We start from the raw sequence: 25,323 nt of genomic DNA, 5'->3' as shown, positions 1-25,323 counted from the left end.
CGGACTTGTATTGCCATTTGGTGCACAATTAATTTAAAATCGGATAAAAATATATATGGGAGCTATTTACAAATCGGAACCGATCTCGATAAAATTTGACAAAGATTTTTCTGAGGTATATTTGAAATATTTCCCTGACAAAAATATATGACAAATCGGATGAACAGTATATATGGGAGCTATAGCTATATCTGAACCGATCTTCATACTAGCTTCTAGACTCAATTCGGTCATAAGTGCCAAATTTCATTCAATTTGGGCAAATATTAGACGTTTGGTGTACAATAAAAGTAAATCGGACGAAGTTATATATGGGAGCTTATCCAAATCTGAACCGATCTCGATAAAATTTAGCAAAGGTATTTCTGAGATGCATTTGATATATTTCCCCAAATATTGTTGGGGAGGACAGAAATATATTACGGAGGACAAAAATAACAAATCGGATGAACAATATATATATGGAGCTATAGCTATATCTTAACCGATTGCGATCAAATTTGGCATACTTATTTTCAGGTCCAATCTGATCGTACGTGCAAAATTCCATACTATTCGGACTGATATTACACGTTTGGTGCATAATAAAAGGCCAATCGGATGAAGATATACAGGGTTGCCCATATTCGACGGACCCATCTGGCAACGCCATAACTTTTGACAGAGATGTCACATCGCTTAATGACATACCGCGTTTGAAGCGTCAGTCCAAGCAGATTTTTACCATGAACCAATACACGCGAGCTCTCTGAAATAGTTGAAATTTACAAGAAGTCAATTGTGAAAACTCAACGTGCTTTTAAAACATTAAAAAATGTGAGAAGTGCGCCTTCTAAGAACACCATTAAGCGTTTATACGAAAAATTTTCGACTGGTAAGGCTCTTTCTAATCCGAAGAGGCCATATAAAAGTCGACCAAGGCGATCGGCCAAGAATATCGCTGCCGTACGAGCCAGTGTTGAGAGGTCCCCTAGAACACCCCAAAAACGCCGTTCTCAGCAGTTGGGCATGGCTCGGTCCACTTTACAACGGATTATTCGCATTGATTTGCATGTGTTCCCGTACAAAATTCAATTGACGCAAAGACTGTTTCCTGCAGACAAGCCTCGTTGATTGGAATGTGCCCAAAGGGCCCAAAGGTCCGTCGAATATGGGCAACCCTGTATATGGGAGCTATATCTAATTTTTTTCCGATTAATTTCAATAGCGTTCGTCCTTGGGCCAAACAAATGTTGTTTGGAAAATTTCATCTGGATCGGGTAATAAATTCGAACTATACTTTGTTCATAAAAATACATGGTCAGACGTACAGAATGTGATTCTATGCAGATCCTCAAAAGGAACTACGGGTCTATCTCGTTACAAACTGTTACAAACAAATGCACAATGTCATAACACCCTGACCACCTTGTGGTGTAGGGTATAAATATATCGGACCCTATTTCCACGAAATGGAAACGTACGTCCCGAAATTCACTCCATTTATTTGCACAATAAACCTGAAATCGGATTAAGGATATTTAGGAGCTTTATGCAAATCTTACCTGATCTCGATAAAATTCGGCAGAGGTATTTCCGAGCTCTATAAGATATCTGGTACGATATATCATAGTTGTGGAGTGCACATTACGAATTTGAAGGAGTTAAACACCAAATCGGAAGAAGCATATATATGGGAGCTATAGCTATATGTACCTGCTTCTAGACTGAATTCGGTCGGATGTACCAAAATCAGGACTTTTGGACAGATATTGGCCATTTGGTGCACAATTAACCCAAAATATGATATGTATATGGGAGCTAAATCAAAATCTGAACTGATCTTGATAAAATTCCGCAGAGGTATTTCCGTGCTCTATAAGATATCTAGCACCAAATATCATTGTTGTCGAATGGATCCTACGAATGAGAGGAACTCAAAAACCTATTCTATTAGGAAGAAGCCTTTGCTGTTCCTAAATTAAGGGGTGAGAATACATAAATCGCTTTTTGGACTGGCTAAAGTCTTCAGCTAGCTTATTTTGATAATTATTTTTTGTGCTTTTTTCGTGTGACGGTTTAATTGGTCGTTTGGAGGCCATAATTCGTGTCAAAGGTGACCAATTCGAACAAATCTAAGCTTATTCTAAAATTTGATGCTATTTCCGACATTTTTTGCTTTCATTCAATAAAATTAAAAAAAAATGTAAATTTGTATTGGCCATTTTTTGCACAATTAACCCAAAATCCTATATATTTGGGGGCTATATCCAAATCTGAACCGATATTAATAACATTTGGCAGAGGTATTTCCGAGCTCTATAATATGATTGTTGTCGAATGGCTATTACGAATGTGAGGGACGTAATGTATGTACTTGCTTCTAGACTAAAGTCGGTTGGATGTGCCAAAATTCAGGGCATTTAGACTTATATTGGCCATTTTGTGCACAATTAACCCAAAATCGGATATATATGGGAGCTATATCTAAATCTGATCCGATTATTACCAATTTCAATCAGTTCGACCGTGGGCTTGGGAAAATTTCATCTCAATCGGATAATAAATGCCACCTGCATTTTGTGCACAAGAATACATGGACAGACGGACTGACATGTATAAATCGACTATAAAAGTGATTCTATGAAGATCTTCAAAAGTAACTATTGGTTCAATTTCGGCCCATAATTTATACTTGCTCACCCTATGCCTAATTGCTCTTTTACATAAAAAGCCAGTAAAAAATTGTTCTATGTGTTCTCGCATATATACAAATTTGTCACTACTCGAAATAAGCACTAAAGGCCTATGTCCGTCTGTTCGTCTGTGGAAATCATGTTAGCTTCCCAACGAAATGAAGTAGGTAAACAAAATGTTACTCAAATGTACTTTAGTTCTGGAACATTTCCGAGAATGTGACATATACGTCCATGATTTGCTGTAGACCTCATATTTAAACTAATAATTTATCCTTGCTCACCCTACGCTCCTTTTTATACCCTACGCCACATTGTGGGAAGTACATAAAATTTGGAGGAAATCGGTTCAGATAAAGCTATAGCGCCCATATATATGTTTCATCTGATTTGGGGTTTAAGTCGCTTGCATGCGTAGTATGCACTCCACAAGAATGATATTTGGTACCAGATAACTTATGGAGCTCAAAAATACCTCTGTCAAATTTTTACGATTTGGTGTAAAGGTGTAGGGTTTCATATGGAGTCAGTCTGACTGGCTTAAGTCATCGCCTGGCTTCTTTGGAAAAGTACAAAGGAGCATAGGCCAAAAATCGAACTAAAGGTGAGAATACATAAAACGCTTTTCTGACTGGCTTAAGTCATCGGCTGGCTACTTCGGAAAAGAACAAATGAAAACCAGCCGATGACTTAAGCCAAAAGCGTTTTATGTATTCTGACCTTTATACTTTGTGGGGTATGATTATTTTGAAGAGTTACAAACGAAATAGTAAATTTAATATACCTTCAATGCTATGGCGGGGTTATAAAATATAAGAAAACCAGTAAAGAAAGTCCTAAAGTCGGGCGGGCCCAACTTTATGATACCCTATACCACTTTGCTGATTTAGTAGAGCTCCACATAACAATTAAAAGTTTTAATGGGAGCATTCAATCATACACGCTTTGATTATAATTGTAATTTAAAGTTCAAAGAACTGAAGGATGGAAATACATAAAGCGCATTTTGGCTGAACAAAGGAGTTTTAGGTTGACCTAGTTCGATCCTAGGCTCCTTTGTTCATTTCCGAAGAAGCCAGCCGATGACTTAAGCCAGCCAAATAAGCGCTTTATGTATTCCCAGCTTAAGTATGCCGAAGCATTTGTATCTTTTAAATTCGGACTGGTATTGCCCATTTGGTGCACAATTAATTTGAAATCGGATAAAAATATATATGGGAGCTATATCCAAATCGGAACCGATCTCGATAAAATTTGGCAAAGATATTTGATTTTGATATATTTCCCTGAATATCGTTGTTACGGAGTGCATATTACGGCTGTGGGTAACAAATATAACAAATCGGATGAACAGTATATATGGGAGCTATAGCTATATCTGAACCTATCTTCACCAAATTTGACATACTAGCTTCTAGACTCTATTCGGTCGTAAGTGCCAAATTTCATCCCATTTGGGCAAATATTAGACGTTTGGTGCACAATCAAAGGTAAATCGGACGAAGTTATATATGGGAGCTATATTCAAATCTGAACCGATCTCGATAAAATTTAGCAAAGGTAGTTTTGAGCTGTATTTGATATATTTCCCCAAATATTGTTGTTACAGAGTGCATATTACGGCTGTGGAGGACAAAAATAACAAATCTAATGAACAATATAAGTGGGAGCTATAGCTATATCTGAACCGATTTCGATCAAATTTGGCATACTTATTTTGAGGTCCAATCTGATCGTACGTACAAAATTTCATACTATTCGGACTGATATTACACGTTTGGTGCACAATAAAAGGAAAATCGGACGAAGATATATATGGGAGCTATATCTAAATTTTTACTGATTATCTCCAATTTCAATAGTGTTCGTCCTTGATTTGTGCAAAATTTCATCTGGATAGGGCAATAAATGCGAACTGTACTTTGTTTAAAAAAATACATGGACAGAAGGACGGGCGGACGGACATGCATAAATCGACTCAGAATGTGATTCTATGCAGATCATCAAAAGGAACTATGGGTCTATCTCGTTTCCTTTTGCCTGTTACAAACAAATGCACAAAGACATAATACCCTGACCACCTTGTAGTGTAGGGTATAAAAAGGATTTATGGTACTATGAATTACGAATCGCATCGTATGAACCTTGTACACTATTTTGAGTGCGAACAACACATTACAATTCTAATAGGAACATGGCAAGCCTCGGAATCTTTTATAAAATGCGAATTCGAATATTACGCTCGTCCGAACACTTCAGCAGTGCATTGACCTCATCCAACTTTTGTATGAAACGATGCATCATATTTATGTGCATTCATGTATAAACATTCAATTAAATTAATAGATATTATAATTCAATTAATGGTTAATTAATGATTGTTTCTAAATTATTCTAACAATTTATATTGATTAACATACAAACAGTCTGACTAAACTCTGTCTAATTGACATTGAATATGTATGTTATAATTTTTAAATAAAGAACCTTATAATTTAACGGTTAAATAAATTTCATATTTTCTTCTAATAAATAGCCATCAGAATTTTCAAAATATAACGAGTTCGAATTGAATTGTCTAAATAGAAACATTCAGTATTCTCATAACAAAATAAAAATGGCAAAATATTTATTTACACTTACTATCCTGTGCATTTTCGGAGCTGTTATAGTACGTGGTGCAATCGATAAGAGTGCAGTGATAGCCGATTTTATGTCGAAAGGAGAGGCATGCAAGGCCGAAGTTGGTGCAAATGATGGTAAGCCAGTGGGAAAAAAATACATTGTCAAACTTACAGAGTCACTAGTAGAATTCTCTTAATATTTTTGTCAATATCGACCAGAAATCTTGTTCCTCCTTTGTTCCTCTATGAAGAAGCCAGCCGCTGACTTAAGCCAGTAAAAAAGCATATTATATATATTTTCACCTTAAGGCAATGTTAAGAGTGTAAATGTAAAAATACATAAAACGCCTTTTTGATTGGCTTAAGTCATCAGCTGGCTTTTTCGTAGAGGAACAAAAGAGTTTTAGATTAACTTAGTTCAATTTTGGCCCTGCGCTACTTTGTTCTAATTTCCTCATTATACCCTACACCACAAGGTGGTCAGGGTATTATGTCTTTGTGCATTTGTTTGTAACAGGCAAAAGGAAACGAGATAGACCCATAGTTCCTTTTGATGATCTGCATAGAATCACATTCTGAGTCGATTTATGCATGTCCGTTTGTCCGTCCGTCTGTCCATGTATTTCTGTAAACAAAGTACAGTTCTCATTTCTTGCCCTATCCAGATGAAATTTTGCACAAATCATTTGTTTGGCCCAAGGACGAACCCTATTGAAATTTGAGATAATCGGTAAAAATTTAGATATAGCTCCCACATATATATTCGTCCGATTTGCCTTTTATTGTGCACCAAACGTGTAATATCAGTCCGAATAGTATGGAATTTTGCACGTGCGATCAGATTGAACCTGAAAATAAGCATGCCAAATTTGATCGATATTGGTTCAGATATAGCTATAGCTCCCATATATATTGTTCATCCGATTTGAAATTTGTGTCCTCCGTAGCCGTAATATGCACTCTGTAACAACAATATTTGGGGAAATATATCAAATACAGCTCAGAAATATATTTGCCAAATTTTATTGAGATCGGTTCAGATTTGTATATAGCTCCCATATATAACTTCGTCCGATTTACCTTTGATTGTGCACCAAACGTCTAATATTTGCCCAAATCGGATGAAATTTGGCACTTACGACTGAATTGAGTCTAGAAACTAGTATGTCAAATTTTAAATAATATCAAGGAACTTCATTTAACTTTCGCTTTATTTAAGTAATTTTAAAAACCAGTAAAGAAAGTCTTAAAGTCGGGCGGGACCGACTTTATGATACCCTACACCAGTTTGCTAATTTAGTAGAGCTGCGCATAACAATTAAAAGTTTTTATGGGAGAATTCAATCATACACGCTATGATTATAATTATAATTTAAAGTACAAAGGACTAAAAATGCCGAAGTATTTGTAACTTTTAAATTGGGACTTGTATTGCCCATTTGATGCACAATTAATTTGAAATCGGATAAAAATATGTATGAGAGCTATATCAAAATCGGAACCGATCTCGATAAAATTTGGCAAAGATATTTCTGAGTTGTATTTGAAATATTTCCCTGAATATCGTTGTTACAGAGTGCATATTACGGCTGTGGGTAACAAATGTGACAAATCGGATGAACAGTATATATGGGAGCTATAGCTATATCTGAACCGATCTTCAAAATTTGACATACTAGCTTCTAGACTCAATTCGGTCGTAAGTACCAAATTCCATTCCATTTGGACAAAAATTAGACGTTTGGTGCACAATAAAAGGTAAATCGGACGAAGTTATATATATATCCAAATCTGAACCGATCTCGATAAAATTTAGCAAAGGTATTTCTGAGCTGCATTTGATATATTTCCCCAAATATTGTTGTTATAGGGTGCATATTACGGCTGCGGAGGACAAAAATAACAAATCGGATGAACAATATATATGGGAGTTATAGCTATATCTGAGCCGATTTCGATCAAATTTGGCATACTTTTTTCAGGTCTAATTTGGTTGTATGTGCAAAATTCCATACTATTCGGGCTGATATTACACGTTTGGTGCACAATAAAAGGCCAATCGGAAGGAGATATATATGGGAGCTATATCTAATTTTTTACCGATTAATTTCAAAAGGGTTCGTCCTTGGGCCAAACAAATGTTGTTTGGAAATTTTCATCCGGATCGGGTAATAAATGCGAACTGTACTTTGTTCACAAAAATACATGGACAGACGGACGGACATGCATAAATCGACTAAAAAGGTGATTCTATGCAGATTATCAAAAGGAGCTAGTGGTCTATCTCGTTTCCTTTTGCCTGTTACAAACAAATGCACAAAGACATAATACCCTGACCACCTTGTGGTGTAGGGTATAAAAAACATATGCAAAAAAAAACTAAGAAATTAGGACGTCTGACCTTTTCGCATTGGGGTCTAAAATGTATATTTCGACGTTTTGCAAACAGAATGACAAACTTAATATACCCTCCAAATTCTGTTGGAGAAAGGGCAAGATGGACAGTCTTATTTGAAATAACTTTACCTTCTTAATTTTACCATGTATTTTTTGATAAACCAACAAATATTTTCTTGTATATAATATTAAAGGCATATAAAATCAGAAGGGGTAGCGAAGCGCACCGGTTTCAGCTAGTGTTTTATATACCTCTAAAGGTTTATTTCGCTACAAAAACTGTAGCTTTGCCGTTGCATAATTGCAATAATCATTTTGAAAACACCCGCATTTGAATATTTTCTGAAACTTTTTTATTATTGAAAAGAATACACACATATAAACAAACAAGTAAAAAAAACATTAAGTTCGGCAGGGTCGAACTTTTAATACGCTCCACCTTAGGGTAATGGAAACATTAGAACCAATTATGACCCACAAATACCAATTTTTAGACATATTCGTGTGAAAATTTGCGGAAGGTACCGCTATATAGGGCTATACAAAAACGTGAACTTATAGATGCAATGTTTCGCCACCGGAGCTAGAACCCATTATGACCAACAAGTACAAATTTTTAGACAAACCCATGAATAATGTGGCAAAAATCATAAAAATACCGAATATCGGGAGGTACCATTATATGGGGGCTATACAAAAACGTGGACCTATGCATACAATGTTTCGCCACACGAACTAGGGCCCATTATGATCTACAATTACCAATTTTCAGAGAAATTCGTTTCAGATAAATCCGTGAAAAAATGTGGCATAAATCATCAAAATACCGAATATCGGGAGGGAGGGAGGGGGTATGATATATGAATATTCTACTAACCTCGAGCCAAATTAAATAAAAAGAAAAATATTTAAGAACTTAAAAAAATAAGCTCAAGACTCTAAAAGAAATGTTATTCTTTTCATATTTTTAGCTGATCTTGGTGAAATAATTGGGAAAAAGCCAGCCTCAACACCCGAGGGAAAATGTTTGCGTGCATGTATTATGAAGAAATATGAAGTGGTACGTTAAATAAATCAATACCCACAGTAATGATTGACAAACCATTTAAATTAAACATTAATAATACTTCGTTTATTGTGTAGATCGATGCAAATGGTAAATTCGCACCGGCTGTTGCTCTCAAGCATGCTCAGATGTATACCGAAGGAGCTGAAGATAAAATGAAAATTGCTCAAGAAATTATTGATTCATGCGCCAAGCTAAGTGTATCCGACGACCACTGTGAGGCTGCTGAGGAGTATTGTAAATGTCTACACGAACAAGCAATGGCACATGGTGTTGAGGATATGGACATATAGATTTATATTTGGAATTGTTTTTAAATCGGCTGGCCAGGGACATTACCGAACGATCGTTTTACTTAACACCTTTACTTATGTTTTTAATAAATTGTAATTTTTCGTTTTTTATTGCAAACTATATTTAGCCTTTTATTTACTCGGAACCATTGTAGGGTATAGCAATCACCTGATTACAATTTTTTTTTTCTTTTAGTAGCATTGTAATGTCAAAACATATATACTGTTTTTGTACTTTTATGTATTATTTTGAATGGTAATTAAAATAATTTTAAAAATTTTCAAATGCTACTGAAATTTAAATTCATATTTACAGCTTTTGCGGGGAAGTTACTTTTCTCTCTCTCTCTTGAATGAGAATATTGTGAGAGAAGTGTCAATTAAAGAAAACTAGTTGTTGCATTTGTTACTACCATGGCATAATTACAGAAGGTAGAACAAATCTACCTCCTAATTATTTTTCTTCTTTTGGTGCTCCCATTGCCCAATTGTAAGGTCGACCAGAAGGCGAATTCCCAAAAAAATACAAGTCTTCTACCTACATAAAGGGTGAAATAAAAAAAACTGCAACAAAGTCAAACGCCATAATTTTTATATTTTTTTAAATTTTATTGAATGAAAGCAAAAAATGTCGGAAATAGCATCCAATTTTAGAATAAGTTTAGATTTGTTCGAATTGGTCACCTTTAGTACGAATTAGAACCTTCAAACAGCCAATGAAACCACACGCTGCCCAATGTTGCTCTGCGGTATTTTGGCACATTCCCGGCGTAGCGCTTGCTTGAGGTGATCGACACTTTGGTATTTTTTAGTGCCATTGGTATCCAGAGATTTTGGTGGTCATTGTGCACTGGAAATGAAGAAAAGAATTCCATTTTGTAACCAGTATATATATATATATATATATATATATATATATATATATATATGGGCTATGGGTGAAACCTCAATATTTCATTCATGTTTTGTGGGATTTCCACAATATAGCAATTTTGTCAAAAAATATTTAATAAACAATAAAAGTTACAGTTTCCTTGAATTCGAGCAACCTTTCTTATTGAGCCATCGTTATTAGCATTGGGGAAAGCCCGCGAAACAAGAATGTAATTTTGGAGTTATCCCACAAGATTGAATCTAAAATAGTAGCACAATACAGTTTTATCATGATTAAGAAGATAAAGTATTGCAATCATATATTTACAATTTTTTTTTTTTCAAATTATTTGTCAACATCTTTATTAATAAACGTTTTGACAATGAGATGTTGTCAAATTAATAATTTTGAAAATATTTTAAACACGAGATACAAAAAAACCAAGACGTTCCAAACCTGCAAGAATCTACTAAAACAGCTTCGGAAAACTGCAGAGATATAGCACTGAGGCTCTTTCCGTCACAAATATACCATGATATGAACTCTATTGTGCCGTTTTTGCAAACAATGGTAGAAGAATATAGATAGACGCATCGACACAGCTGCTGGGACTATGAACTGTCAAACCAATTTTGGAATTGAAAATGCTGAATAAAAAATTATTTAAAATTTTTTGAAAAATCGCGAATTATAACAACCTCCGAATGACATACATATATATATAACATATAAAAATCTACTTATATTTCAAAATACATTTAAAATTTTTTAACATATCAATTTTCCCAAGCGTTGATGCGTCTACCTGATTTTTTCTACCATGTTGCAAACGCATGGTATGAGATCTATTGAACATCGTTTGAACACCACATCAAGGAACTATCGATGTTTTCGAGGAATTTGCCAACTTGAACGTAATATATATACGTACCAACTACCGGTTATTGAGATATTTTTATTAAACATTGGCAACCCTAGACGCTAACTCGTTGATTTTTTTTTGTTTGACAGACGGCGTGCTTCCAATTCATTTCTGGATTTTTCGTGTATTTCTTCCTGCATTTATTAGTTACGAAATTAAATTATGGATGATGAAGCTGAGACCTACAAACTGTGGCGTATTCGCAAAACCATTATGCAGTTAAGCCACGACAGAGGTTATTTGGTGACACAAGATGAATTGGATCAGACATTGGAACAATTCAAGGAAATGTTTGGCGACAAGCCCAGTGAAAAACGGCCAGCTCGTTCGGATTTGATTGTTTTGGTGGCCCATAACGATGATCCTACCGATCAGATGTTTGTGTTCTTCCCCGACGAACCTAAAATCGGAATCAAGACAATTAAGACCTACTGTACTCGTATGCAGGAGGAGAATATTCATAGAGCTATTGTTGTTGTTCAGGCTGGTATGACACCCTCGGCTAAGCAATCTCTCGTCGATATGGCTCCCAAATATATACTGGAACAATTCTTGGAATCCGAATTGTTGATTAACATCACTGAACACGAGTTGGTTCCGGAACATGTGGTCATGACACCGGAGGAGAAGCAAGAGCTGTTGGCTCGTTATAAATTGAAGGAGAACATGTTGATGAGAATTCAGGCCGGTGACCCAGTCTCAAGATATTTTGGTCTTAAAAGAGGTCAGGTTGTAAAGATTATTCGTTCTTCTGAGACGGCTGGACGCTATATTTCTTATCGACTGGTTTGCTAAGAGAAGAAACCGCGGACAATATATATAAGATAGTTTAATAAATGCATTTAGATTATAGAATTGGATGACTGGAGAGAAATAAATAATAATTTTTAAGCAAATCACTAACATTTAAGAAACTACACTCTTTAAATATTCGTCAGGATAGAATGAAGAAATATTTTTGTATAGCCACCACATTGAAGGTTTCTGCCCAATTTCATTCCAAATCTGTTGTAATTGGATATGTCGGGATCTCAGCATAGGTAATTTGGGTTCTCTGAACGATAATTTGCAACTCGCCATAATTAATCAATGAAGTTCTTCTAACATAGGCATAGTCCTATTTAATGATATCCCTTATTTTACAGATTTCTGCCATAATTTCCAACCAAATCTGCTGAAATTCAAATTATTCGAATTTTTAATGAGTAATTGAACTTATAGCACAAATAATTTTTGAGAATAGCTATATTTTATATTTAGCCATAAGTCAAGTTTCTACACACTGAAAGGATTTCACATTTGGCTTCGAAAAGTTAGTTTCTTGCCAGTTTGTCCCCAATGGAAACGTGGCATTCCAATTTTCTTTAACATTTTGCAAACTGAAGCAAGAACGTACTGAGCACACACGCACAATATTCAAATGCGAAACTTAAAAAATCGTTAATAATGAAGCTAAAATCATCAAAATACCGAATATCGGGAGGTACGTTATATGGGAGCTTTACGAAGACGTGAACCTGCACAGACAATCTTCTGTCATAGGTTGCATCATCCATTACGAACTTCAAATACCAAATTTGAAACAATTCCGGTGAATAATGTTGCTAAAATCAACAAAGTACCGAATATCGGGATCTACCGTTATATGGGGGCTATATCAAAACGTGGACCTACATGGCCCATATTCAATACCAAAAGTCCTACAGACATAGCATACATTTGAGTAAAATTTTATCAATCTACTTCAATTCGTTCGGAAGCTGGAGTGATTTCCACAGACGGACGGACATAGCTAAATCGACATAGAATTTTATGCCGATCAAGTATATATAAACTTTGTGGGGTCTAACATGTTTATTTCGAGGTGTTACAAACGGAATGACATAATATACCTCCATACTATGGTGAAGGGTAAAAAAGAAAATGTTATCCACATATTTTAAGAGTGGATATTTTCGATTTGGGAGGTCGGTTATGAAACAAGTTAACGAAATGTTTTAACACATTTTTCTGTTACTCCCTATCAATCAATAAATTTAATTATTGTTGCTTACAATTATTCTCATTTTTGTCCATTATCCATTTCAAAGAAGAGCTAAATCTTGAAGAAACTGTCCTCACAACTTCACGTTAAAAAGGTACCTTGATTTACCTTACTTTTTATACCCTACAACACTATGTGTTGGGGGTATTATAAGTTTGATTGGGCCAGAATTTATGTAACACCTCGAAATATTGGTTTCCCATATAGGAAAGTATATATGGATCTTCCTAGCTCGCCGAGCTGAGTCGATCTAGCTATGTATGTCCGTCCGTCCGTCTGTCCATGTTAATTTGTAATCACTCTACAGGTCGCAATTACGGCCGGTCTTCACGAAATTTAAATTGTAGGTGGGGTTAATGTCAGAATAGAAGCCTATTTCTTTTGGAGATGATCGGATAATATTTAGGGGTTGAAATGGACCAAATACTGAAAAAATGTCGGATTTTGCAGTAGCTATACAGGTCGCAATTATAGACCAATCGACGCGGAATTTCGCATGTAGCTAGAGTTTAGGGCGGGGAAGAAGCCTACCAATTTGGGTGGTCATCGGATTATATTTAGCGGGTAAAATAGACCATATCTTTTGTATTGAAAAAATTGGAAATTTTTCATTAAACCGCGAATATTTTAAATCCCGGCGAAATCACGAAGCCATGTTAGGGTTACTTCTGATCTTTACATTGATGTTAACATCCAACAAATCGGATATATAGCAAAATATATGCGACATATTTGTCTATCAAAGAAGATATGCTTGAAAGATTTCTTATATGTCGAGAACGGCTGAACTGATTTCGACAGTTCTCATTAATTCAGAATGGCCTCTTGGCAGAAAAGAAAAAACGCCTAAAAAATCGCACAAAAATATATCTCTAAAGATGAAAATATTGATTTTGTAAAATTTTCTCATATTTTTTTCAATTTTGTCTCATTTTTGGCATATTTTCATTTTGAATTAAACATTTGGTAATATTTCTACAGCTAACAAAACTAAGTAGTTAGGATATCAGGATATCATATACAGATCGCATTGATGGCCCGATCGTAACGAAATTTTGCATGGGGATCAGATGAGGGTCAGAATAGAAGCCTACTCTTTTTGGAGATGATCGCCATTTATTTAGGGATTGAAATGGACCAAAAAAAATGCAAAATTGTCAGCAGGTCGTAATTATTGCCCGATCCTCACGCACATTTGGTTGGGGATTACCGGGCATTGCAAAAGCCAATCAGTTTTGGATGGCCATTCAAAATTATTCAATGTGTGAATAGCTTGCCAACTTTTGTAGACAAAATACGAAAATGTCCATTCCAGTGACTTTTTGGAGAATTCACAAATACAGGAAAGACGCACTTCTGACTATTTCGTTAATGCTGATTTCGTTGAAGAAAAATGTCTGTATCTCATATAGATGCGTTTCAGTCAAAAACCCATAATAAATGTTAATCTTTTGCCACTTCTGAGAGATTATGGGTCTTTGGGAAATATTGGTTCCAGATCTAGGAAGACCATTTACGTGCAACATCTACCAATAAATTGGAAATGAGCAAATTAGTTTAAGTTGCTATTATTCGAAAATTAGAGAACGAAACCTGATGGTTTTCTTTTATTATTTGTCACAATATCTTGTGCAATTCTTTCGAGTATCTCGCCTATATAAACAGTATCGTTTATTATAGTGTTGTAGGGTATTCAACGGTCGGCCCCGCTCGACTGTAGCCTTTGCTTACTTGTTTTCTTTAGTTTTGATTATAATTTATCCTTCTTATCCATTTCCTGCTTTTGTTTCAAAAATAATATCCATTATCAAACAAATTTAATTATATTTTATAAATACAAGATCTTAACATTGCAACTAAAATATACACACTTAACTTATTTCATTTATTGTAAGTACTCGCTTTTTGGGTTTCTCACCCATAACAGCAGCCACGGCCGCCACCGTCGTCCCATGATCTTTTGTCATGTGCCGAGAGAGACCACGATAATGAGCGTATGTTTTGCCACAAAGTTTACACACGCTTTTCTCTTGGCTATGCACCGTGCGATGTTGAAACAATAGCTTGGAATTGGTAAATCCTTTACCACAAATATTGCATATGGAATCTCGAATATTATTGTGCGCCTTGAGATGCCAATTTAATAATTTCTGCTGGGTAAAACCTTCGCCGCAAATGTCACATATAAACTCTTTCTCATACTCCGGGTGATTTTGGAAATGTAATTTAAGTTCCTTTTTACATGGAAACCCTTTGGAACAGTACTTGCACACAAAAGGAAAATCTTGGGTATGCCTTCTTAGATGTATGACGTACCCAGGTTTTTGAGTAAATTCATAGTTACAAATGGAGCATTTAAATGGTTTTGTGCCATCGTGTTTGGCCGTGTGTATTCGAAATGTGGCAATGTTCATTAACACTTTTGGACAATATTGACATTTAAATGGGCCCAAATGTGGTAGGAGAAACGAAATATGCTCATAAAAGTTACTTGTGGATTTGTATTCCTTGGAAGGTTTACTGGACGAAAAATCAATGCTCTTTTCCTTCTCCTTTTTTACAATTTTATGTATAAACTCAATTGTATTTTCCATTTCCTCACCGGAATAGTTTAGTTGTAGCTCTTTACGAACTTCTTCTATGATCGATTGCAATGTTGTCTGTCTTCTTTGCTCGGAATAGTAGAATATGTCCTGTTCGTTCCACAAACATGAATATTTCCTATAAATTTGTATTATTCTGATAATTTGATCATCATTTAGCTTGGGTTTGGCCAGCATCTGTTCTTCCTGCAACTAAAATATCCACAAAATTATTTGCTATTAATTACGCATGGAAATACATTTATTTACCTCTTGAATAAAGCTTAGAGTTGGCTTGAGAAACTCCAAATTATCATAGAACCACAAGGGTTTATAGTCCTTATCTTTGTTTTTTGTATAGTTCATACGTATGCGTACATCACGAATGTAGCGCACTCTCATGTATTTTATGCACTTTTCAGCATCTCTTATTGTCATGGGGACGTTTACCTGTTCTAGTTCTTGACATATTTGTTTCAGGCATTCGTCGCGTTTCTTTCGACATCGATTTACTAGTTTTGGAGGTCTAGTGGCATCCCACAGTTCGTCCTGTTTTTGATAGGCAGTTATAAATGCAATTACACTTTCTTTGTTATTCATAAATTCATCAATGTCTAAGCCATCGTCCAATTTAACTTTGGACTTTTTGGCGGGGGACGGTTTCAATTCATCGTCATCATCTACCTTGACGTCATCCAGATCGCAATCTTCGTCATCATAGTTGTCATGAAGCACGAAGTCATCATCGTCTTCTTCATAGTCGTAGTCAATATCTTCATTGTAAACAGTGGGTCTTTGTGTAGTGTCGGCTTTGATTTTTAACTTTTCCAATTGCAGTTCCTCCTTTTTATCGACTGCCTCTGTCGTAACACATTTGTCTTCAGCATTGCAAATAAGGTTTAGAGTCTATTCGATATTTGGAGAATGAAAAGTTTTACTCTTTGTGGATACGATTACAAACATCTACTCACTTTTGGGCTGTCTATAATATTATTTCCTTCGTCATTCTCGTCAGGTTCTTGTTTAATTAATTTGTCCTGCTGCTTCTTGGACTGATTTGATTTCCTTCTACCTTCATTTGCAGCTTGTCTCGTTTGGGGTTTTGAACTCGTGTTGTTCTTTTCCCTGTGCTTACGATTCTCTTTTAACTGAACTTCAGGTTCTTCCAATGGATCCAAAAGGAAGTCCTTTAATAAATATGATTAACTGAAGCTCATACAATTAACAACTAGATAACACCCACCTTCTTATCGTCTTCCCCACTGTCCTCATTTTCAAACTCTTGGATACTACTGAAATGTGCATTGACTTGATCGTCTTCATCACTAGTCTGTTCATCCTTCAGTATGTGATCCTGCTGGTGATGCTCCTTCTCAATGTGAACCACAAATGTTTTAAATTGCAAACAAATTTCATGGCAGAATAAACACAAGATGCAGTACTGTTGTTTTTCGTCGATGCTGGGCGATTTTAAGATTTCTCCACACTTGTTGTAACTGGAATAGATGCTGTAGTCAACCAAACTGCTCAAAGTCGTCATGGTAAGTTTTAATCTTTATGAGGTCCCAATTCTTAATGTTTTTGTGTCTTAGAAATAAAACAATATATCACATTGAGATGGCGTCGTTCGGAGATAGTTGAAGAAAAACAAACGAAAGAGAGCGCCCAATAAAAAAATACAAGAATAAACAAAATCTTTTGTTATGAATAAAGATCAAAGCAGAAATAAACAATTTTGTAAACAAAGCATAAAATATGTGTCAAAATCATTTATCGATTTATTCGCATTCGATGACAAAAAATGGTACCCTGTTTAAATAGGATAATTCATTGTACAATAAAAAGGTAAGGTAGAACCATGGTACAATGATATCAAGGTAGGGCTATGATACCATATGATTTTAATTTTTTTTATTTTTCTGGCTTAATATGTGAACTTCATTTGCTTATGTGTGTGTCTTCTTTTCAATAATAAAAAATTGTTCAGAAAATATTCAAATTCGGGTGTTTTGCAACGAATGCATCGACAAAATCGACAGTTTTTGTCGCGAAATAAACCATAAGAGATATATAGAACATGATATTAAAAAGAAATTTTGATCATTCATTCAGTTTTCGCGGTTTTAAATTATTTATTCAAAATAAATGCAACAAGTTGTTTGATTTTTTTATTGTTTTTATACTAATTCTGACATTACAAGCCAAACAGGTAGACCTCTATACTTGCAATTTTTTCAAAGTTGACCTACCTTCTCTTCATTGTACCATGAGAGCTACCAGCTGATTGCCATTTTTTCATTGTGTGTCCGACTTCTGCGAATTTTGTTGTTTTGAAAAATAAAAACTATTTTTTTTAACTTAAATTGCGGGGCGCGCATTAATAATATTAACCAGATTTGCCATGAAATTGAAAGATTAAACACTCAGGATCATATTTTTGGGAGAACATTCATGCATTTCATTAATCTTCAGCGCTATTTGACTTATTTTAAAAATGAAAAAAAAAAATATGACATAAATGAAAATTTATAATTTTAAATAATTCTGACAGGAAGCGGACATAGAATGAGATCTAGATCTATTTAACCAAGCCTTGAAATTCGCAAGGGCTAAATGTAATACGTTTCCTGAGATATATAAAGCAGTCAGTCTTACCTCTTTTTTTGATTTTAAGAACCAATCTAAGTTCACATTTTTCAGAAACTAACGCTCCAAAACCCTAGTTTCACCTTAACAACTTTCTTCAAATCGACAGAGGGAGCCTCCAATATCTTCGATAAAACAGATTTCTTGGATTTGATAGAATACCTGTTTAAGCATAGTGACCTTTCAAATTATCGCCACTAGTTTAATTTAGGGATAGGATAATTGATTTTGAGATATTGCACCCTGGTTTATCAAGCAGTTTTGTTGGACCTTCCTGAAATAGTCTTTGTCTATCGGCCGAACGAAGTGACATAGAGACGGCTTGATCGAGTTATCTTCGTTATCATTAATATTACAGTGTCTCCAAACCGAACCGAATGTACTTAAATGCCGCCTCGAATTTAAAAGTGCTCAGAGTTCTCGGGGACGTCTTATTATCGCAAAATATATTCACTGGAACGGTTCTGTTGACTAGTGAATCGATGGCCAAGATATCTGCCTGAAAAAGCTTCTTCTTTCCCCTTCTTTCCTTTGATCCAAAATCTTCATCCCCTTGGTCTGGGTGGCAGGCCGGCTACTATTCTCAGGACACGTGTAGGTAATTACATCGGTTATTAATTACAATCTTCTTCGAATTCGATGCAATAGAAAAACTACATCTAAAATGGTGGGGAACCTCATCTGAATGGCATGACTATCTATACAAACGATACCAAATGAATGGAAACACTAACGCAGCCATCTTCAAGTCATACAGCAACTTATGACTGCATTTATTAAGTGCCTATTGTTTCTCGCTAATATCTGATGAGATTTACATTTATTCAAATTTTCTAAAATGCTGCATAACGTTTGTTTGTTTCAACAACAAACCAAGAATGTATGTTGGAAAAACAAATCAGCTGGATAGGCAGTCATAAAAATGTTGTAACAGTTGATGAAGTAATAGCCGACCGTTATTCTTAAGTTTCTTTTAAACACATATGCTCCATAACCCGGCTTACGTGACCTACGGTATGTTAAATACCATTTTAAAAATCACACCACCACGTTAGTTGCCGTATCATCCATATCAACTTCCTTTGAATTTACTCATAATGAAACGGGTGCTTTTAACATGCAAAAAATAATGCTTTTAAACGGGAGGATAGGTGTATTGATGCTCACACCATGCTGCGTTTGAGTATATTTCGATATCCCCTGAAATAAATGGAAACAATGTACAATTTTTTAAATCATTTCCTTATTGAGATAATTTTATTTACATGACTTATTAGTTAAAAACTTATACTATTGTAATGTTATTACACTTTTATTTATTTTGATGCATTTTCAAATGTTGATTTAAACTTTTTCTAGCCTTAAAATGTATGCCACATATTTTACACATAAGAGGTCCAAAAAATGTTGACGTTGATGGTTCCACTGCTGATTTTATTGCAGTTGTTGTAGGGCTACTTATGGTTACTGTTGTTTTTAATCGTCTATTGGGGGCAACATTGGCTGGACTTAATTTGTCTTTTTCATTAGAACTACTTTTATATTCATTGTGGCTAAACATGTGTTTTTTCAGTTCGTATGAATGGAGAAATCTCTTATCACAAATTTTACACTCTATACTAAGATCCTGCACGTGTTTCTTAGCATGAAAAACATATGAGTTTAGTGAGCGGAATTGTGTGTGACATGTGGAACATGTGAAGGGTAAATCACCTCCATGAATGCCAAATTTGTGAATTTTTAATGTAAATGGACATTTTACTTCGAGGTTGCATTCGGAACATCTGAAGGGGCCAATGTGTTTTGAGAGGAAGTCCATTTTGTTATAAAGTACGTCCGTTAAATGTTTCAAGTTAGTATTTCTCATTCGTCTTACTTTTTCTTTTTGGAAGTAATTGTGTAGGCATCTTATATACTTTTTTAAGGCGTTTTGGCTGACTTTGATTTTTAATTGTACTTCTAAGGTCCATAACATATTTTCCAGAGCTTCGTGACGGGGATTTGTACAACAATATTCAGCCAAGTCTGTATTCCAAAGAAAAGGGTATCCTTTATAAATATCTATTATTTCGATAATTTCTTCCTGGGACAAAATAGAGGGGTGCTCGTCGATTTGCAATATGTTGCCCTCTTTTGGTGTATCCAGAAAGTCCAAATACTCAAAGTACCAACGCGGTTTGCTATATTTCGTTGCTTTGGTATCGGTAAGACACATTAGATATTCTCTATACTGCTGATAAAAATATTCGAGTATGTTTGCCACATCTTCTGAAGATACATTCAAATGACATTTGCTATTAATATCCCTCGTCAGCTTATTCCAATCACTTTGTTGTAGGGATTTTAAGCCGTTATCCTCTGCATGCCCCTTCAAACCTTTTTCCTGTAAAAGTTTTTTGTACGAAGTTATCAGGGCAATTACATGTGTTCGCGATTCCATAAATTTTGCCACAAATGAAGGTGTGGAGTCATCTGTTGTCGTTTTCTGTAAATGAAGAGTATTGGTTTTATTATTTATCGGCCGGACATTGTAAGAGCAAATTGAATTATGTGTTTTTTAATGATGTTTTCTGTTAAAGTATTCATTGTTTGAAAATTGTAACATAACAAAGTCATTTGAAATACATTTAGAATATAACAGTTATATACCTACGATAACATGCATGTGTAGTAAGTAGTGCCCTATTTTTGGAAAGAATATAATAGCATTATCTGTGATCTCCGATCCATACTTACGTCATCATCATCCTCGGATTCACACTCCTCCACAACTTCGTAGACCTCCATCATCTCATCGTTGCCTTCTTCCGCTTCATCGGTACTACTGCCATCTCCCGTTTCTGGTACTGCATTTGTTTCTACTTTCAGAAATCCAGTACACTCATCTAAGACTTTATTCGTGTCATTTAGATTTGTTGTTAGACCTTTCACGGTTGTTTCTTTTCTCATCATTGAGGTGGCCTCAAATTCAACATCTATTATGGGTTCATTTTTCACAACAACCGCTGTATCCTGAAAATAATAGATTTGTAGTTATAGTCTAGGACATTACTCTAGAAACTATTTACATCAAGAATGGTAAAGCTGTTTTGCGGCAATAGCTTCTCAGCCTTCACGTTCTTTGGTATTGTTGATTCGGCCTTCACGATTGGCTTACAATAGTCCTCAATGTGAAAAATGAATGATTCCAAAAGTAGAAATATATCGGAACACTGATGACACTTTAAAATATAGGGGGTTTTGTTGGAGTGAGCAGGCGACTTAAAAATCTCTCCACAGATCAGATAATCGGCGTATTTACTATCCATTTTCAAAAAACAAAATTTATATTTGGATCTAAATAGTCAATTGAAAACAAAATTCCATGGCCCAATTATAAGGTCTTCCTTCGAGCGAATTAATCTAAAAGCAGCTTTTATTTTACCAGATGAAATGTCAAAATTAATGCTTGAGGCGAAAATAAAAATTTTCGCCTTGACAGTTGGCTGTCAATTTTTTGTATGTAACACATGGTAGAAAAATACAGGTAGACGCATCGACGCAAATGCTGGGACAATGAACTGACAAACTGACTTTGAAATTAAAAATGTTGAATGAAAAAATGTTGATATTTTTAAAAACTGTTGAAAAATACATTGGTGTCGTATAAGTAAACTTAAAAAAGTAATTATTAAAAAAAAAACATTTTAACATTTTGTTGACATATCAATGAAGATATGTAAAAATTTTTTAATTTTTTTTAATAAGTACATTTTATAAATCTTCTTATATAACACCAATCGTAGATTGTTGATATTAATTTTTCAGTTTTTTTTTTAATTTTAATAATTTTTCATTTAATAATTTCAATTTAAAACTTGGTTTGACAGTTCATTGTCCAAGCAGCTATGCGATGTGACTACCTTCTTGAAGTTTGTTTTGGTTGCAGCGAATTCAAATTTAATTGACAGTTCGTGTGGTAATCAGCTGAACTGGAAGGGGACTTGGAACATGGGTCAATTGAAAACAATTCTTTGTTTATGTGGTGACTAAATAACAAGGCCGAGTGATTTTTCGATGGCGGCGATGCAGCGAAAACATAGGCGGCACTGTTGACAAAAAAAGCTATTACAATGTACTATTTTTTGTCCTTGCAGCAATGAACTGTTTATATAAAAAGTTACTAGAAAACCATTCTTATGACCAATAATAGTAATGGGAGATAAAGAGATTGGCTTCGCCGTCTTGCTGTTATCTGGTAATAATGAAGAGACTACAGAGTCACACTCAAATTCTGGCGTCAATGTTCCTTATAATCTCACATTAGGTGTGACTCTTAACTTTTCTAGTAAGAAATTAAGTCAAGCTCATGGTAAAAGAATTGTGGTTGTCGCATCGACACAGTTGCGGGGACAATGAACTGTGAAATCAATTTTGAAATTGAAAATTTTGAATAAAAAAATATCCAAATTAGTTAAAATTGTTGAACCTTAAGCTGCAAGTACATAAGAAGCTTGAAGTCATGGCTAGGCATATTTTGTAACATTTCATAAGGGGAGTACAGAGCCGCGCTAAAATCCTGCCGTCGTTATCCATTATAACTTGACATTAATATGCCTAGCCTTGACTTCAAGCCTTTTATGTACTTGCACCCTTAAGGGCTAAGTACATAAGAAGCTTGAAGTCATGGCTAGGCATATTTTGTGACATTTCACAAACAGATTACAGAGCCGCACTAAATCCTGCCGTCGTTTTCCATTATAATTTGACATTAGTATGCCTAGCCATGACTTCAAGCTTTTTATGTACTTGCACCCTTAGATTGGCGTCGTATAAGAACACATATAAAAAACTACTTATTTTTGCAAAATACATTTTAAAAATTTTGTGACGCTATAATTGACATTTTAAGAAAAAACTTGTACTATTCAGTATAGATACAAACATGGGACAAACATACAGACATGTCACAAAATCGTATCGAAATGGTTTGAATTTCGTATTTCAAAATCGTTCATTTTTGTTTTAGATTCTTTAGTTTTCTTACGATTTAGTGAACTACGATTTCAGTGTAAATATGGCAACATTATATGGTAACATTAGGGGAATAAAAGAACGAATGAATGAGGAATCAAAACAAAACCGATGATTAGAAACATTGTAGAAGTGTAAATATTCTGTTCGAAGTGTTTTATAGTGCAAAAAGAAGCATTGCAATTGATTCCAAGCACACTGAGCACATATTTGTTGAAAGAACCACCACCAGTTTTTGCATTTTCTTTTTTATTGTGACACAATTTTTTAACGTATACTGACCAGTATGACTATGTATTTTTCCACTCATTGCAATCTTTGGTAAGAGGTTCCGAGGAATTTAGTTTTTCGGCAAGTTGTGACCAACTTCTTTCGGCAACCACTCGATCACTTTTGACATAGCTCCACGCTAGGTCTTAGTGGCTCTCCATAGAATCTAAAATATCAAATAATGATTAATTTATTAAACCACATTCCACAATACATATTTCACATATTTTATGATAATTACATTTTTGTACAAAGTTCTTTTTTGAGCATTCTTTTTGTTTTGTTTTTTCTCTTTGCATTAATTTATTATTCGTAATACCACATTGTTTGGTTTTTTCAAATTTTTGTTTGAAGAAAAAAGTTATTTTGAAGAAAAAAATGATGTGGTAATACTTTGTTAACCATTGGCTTCGTCAATTGAAAAACCATTAAAATTTGATATTTCAAATAAAAATATAAAAAAATGAAAATTCAATTGTGTATTTGTCATTAAGACAACATTGTCATTACTTAAAAGTGAGTTGAGAGTGTTTTAAAGTCAAATGTTTCCATAAAAATACAGTTTCACTTTTTAAAACAAGCTAAATACGAAATTAAAATCACTTTCGTAACGAATTTGTTCCTGTGACATGCCTGATAAGTGGATTTACTCAAAAGAAATAGGAAAACATTGTAGTGTTGTTCGTTAAATAACGAAACGAAAGTTTATGTTACGTTACTTCGCTCTTAAGGTGGGAATACATAAAGAGCTTATCTGGCTGGCTTAAGTCATCGGCTGACTTCTTCGGAAATGAACAAAGGAGCCTAGGGCCAAAATCGACCTAAGTCAACCTAAAACTCCTTTGTTCATCTACGAAGAAGCCAGCCGATGACTTAAGCCAGCCAGATAAGCTCTTTATGTATTCCCACCTTAAGAGCGAAGTAACGTAACATAAACTTTCGTTTCGTTATTTAACGAACAACACTACACGCAGTATTTCCAGCCTTACTGGTTCACGCTACGCGCTTTTGTTCTTTTACGAAGAATTTAGCCGATGAATTAAGTTAGAAAAAAATATTTTTAACAGCCTTTTCCACGACATAGAAAGAAAATTTGTGCGAACAAAAGCTAGTCACTCACTTTCGTATCAGAATGTGTTCCACTAACATTCCTTCTTTCTTTCGCGAATTTAAGCAAAAAAAGCGCCAGAATGACTGATTTAAACGTAATGTAAATGTAAATAATAATGCCGGTTAGACAAATAGATTAAACCGAGTTTTCTGACTTACCTTTTTCCACTCTCAATTGTGCGAGAAGGAGGACCCATGGTATTTAAATTGAAACATATTTTTTTTCTGTGGTCTTCAAGGGATTGCTTGCTGCTTCCAAAAGTTGGCATTCCTCTGGCGAACTCAGAGATTGTCCTCCATATATCCAACTAGTGCCCGCAGTTGTGCAGTTGATGATTTTTTTCGTGCTGGAATTGAGGAAATAAAAATATGTATATGTTGTTGGCATACTATAATTGTATTTATTATTTTTACATATACAATTGTCTATATTCCTTTTCGCAACTGTTATTTGTGTCTACGAACACAATTTTTATGTTCTCTGTCTTATGAGAAATTGTTGTCACAATCATAGTACAATGAAAATGTAAGGTATGATTAAAATTTTCTAAAATTTCCAAGTGTGCCCGACTTCTGCCAATTTTGTGTATGTTATTGATTACATTGAAAAATAAAAACAAAATATTTTCTGACGCGTACATTGCAGGGTGTGTATTAAATATATTTATCAGTTTTGGCATAGACTTGAATGATTGAGCAGTTTGGATCATATTTTTGAAAGAACATCCAAGTATTTCAGTCATCTTTTGCGCTTTCTTACTCATTTTAAAAATGAAGAAAAATGTGAAATAAATGAAAACAAATTGT

General features: G+C 34.7%; 4 protein-coding genes across 5 annotated transcripts; 2 read left to right on the top strand and 2 right to left on the bottom strand.

Annotated features, from left to right (window-relative positions):
* Window positions 1-5,214: 5,214 nt before the first annotated feature.
* On the top strand, window positions 5,215-9,176 carry LOC131800564 (general odorant-binding protein 28a-like). The gene is made up of 3 exons (XM_059127715.1): window positions 5,215-5,434; window positions 8,668-8,756; window positions 8,840-9,176. Exons 1-3 carry the CDS (start codon window positions 5,293-5,295, stop codon window positions 9,053-9,055), a joined length of 447 nt encoding a protein of 148 aa, XP_058983698.1. The 5' UTR covers window positions 5,215-5,292; the 3' UTR covers window positions 9,056-9,176.
* Window positions 9,177-10,891: 1,715 nt separating this feature from the next.
* Window positions 10,892-11,765, top strand: LOC131804677 (DNA-directed RNA polymerases I, II, and III subunit RPABC1). The gene has a single exon (XM_059127735.1). The coding sequence runs from the start codon at window positions 11,014-11,016 to the stop codon at window positions 11,644-11,646; it is 633 nt and encodes a 210-aa protein (XP_058983718.1). The 5' UTR covers window positions 10,892-11,013; the 3' UTR covers window positions 11,647-11,765.
* A 2,934-nt stretch (window positions 11,766-14,699) lies between these two features.
* Window positions 14,700-17,178, bottom strand: LOC131804690 (zinc finger protein 615-like). Of its 2 annotated transcripts, XM_059127751.1 has the most exons (5): window positions 16,721-17,178; window positions 16,449-16,664; window positions 16,162-16,383; window positions 15,748-16,026; window positions 14,700-15,690 (listed from the first exon to the last, which is right to left on the bottom strand). In XM_059127751.1, exons 1-5 carry the CDS (start codon window positions 17,015-17,017, stop codon window positions 14,767-14,769), a joined length of 1,938 nt encoding a protein of 645 aa, XP_058983734.1. In that variant the 5' UTR covers window positions 17,018-17,178; the 3' UTR covers window positions 14,700-14,766. The 2 variants fall into 2 exon arrangements, with proteins under 2 accessions (XP_058983734.1, XP_058983733.1); XM_059127750.1 differs by having other exon boundaries at window positions 15,748-16,383.
* A 2,171-nt stretch (window positions 17,179-19,349) lies between these two features.
* LOC101893208 (transcriptional repressor CTCF) lies at window positions 19,350-21,548 on the bottom strand. Its single transcript, XM_005184444.4, has 3 exons — window positions 21,192-21,548; window positions 20,860-21,135; window positions 19,350-20,608 (listed from the first exon to the last, which is right to left on the bottom strand). The coding sequence occupies exons 1-3, from the start codon at window positions 21,429-21,431 to the stop codon at window positions 19,436-19,438; spliced, it is 1,689 nt and encodes a 562-aa protein (XP_005184501.2). The 5' UTR covers window positions 21,432-21,548; the 3' UTR covers window positions 19,350-19,435.
* Window positions 21,549-25,323: the final 3,775 nt, after the last annotated feature.

Source organism: Musca domestica, unplaced genomic scaffold (assembly GCF_030504385.1).
Source record: "Musca domestica strain aabys unplaced genomic scaffold, Musca_domestica.polishedcontigs.V.1.1 47, whole genome shotgun sequence".
In the NCBI taxonomy this organism is placed as follows: Eukaryota; Metazoa; Arthropoda; class Insecta; order Diptera; family Muscidae; genus Musca; species Musca domestica.
The sequence above is the reverse complement of the archived record's forward strand: the minus strand, read 5'-3'. Positions and strand labels throughout refer to the sequence as shown.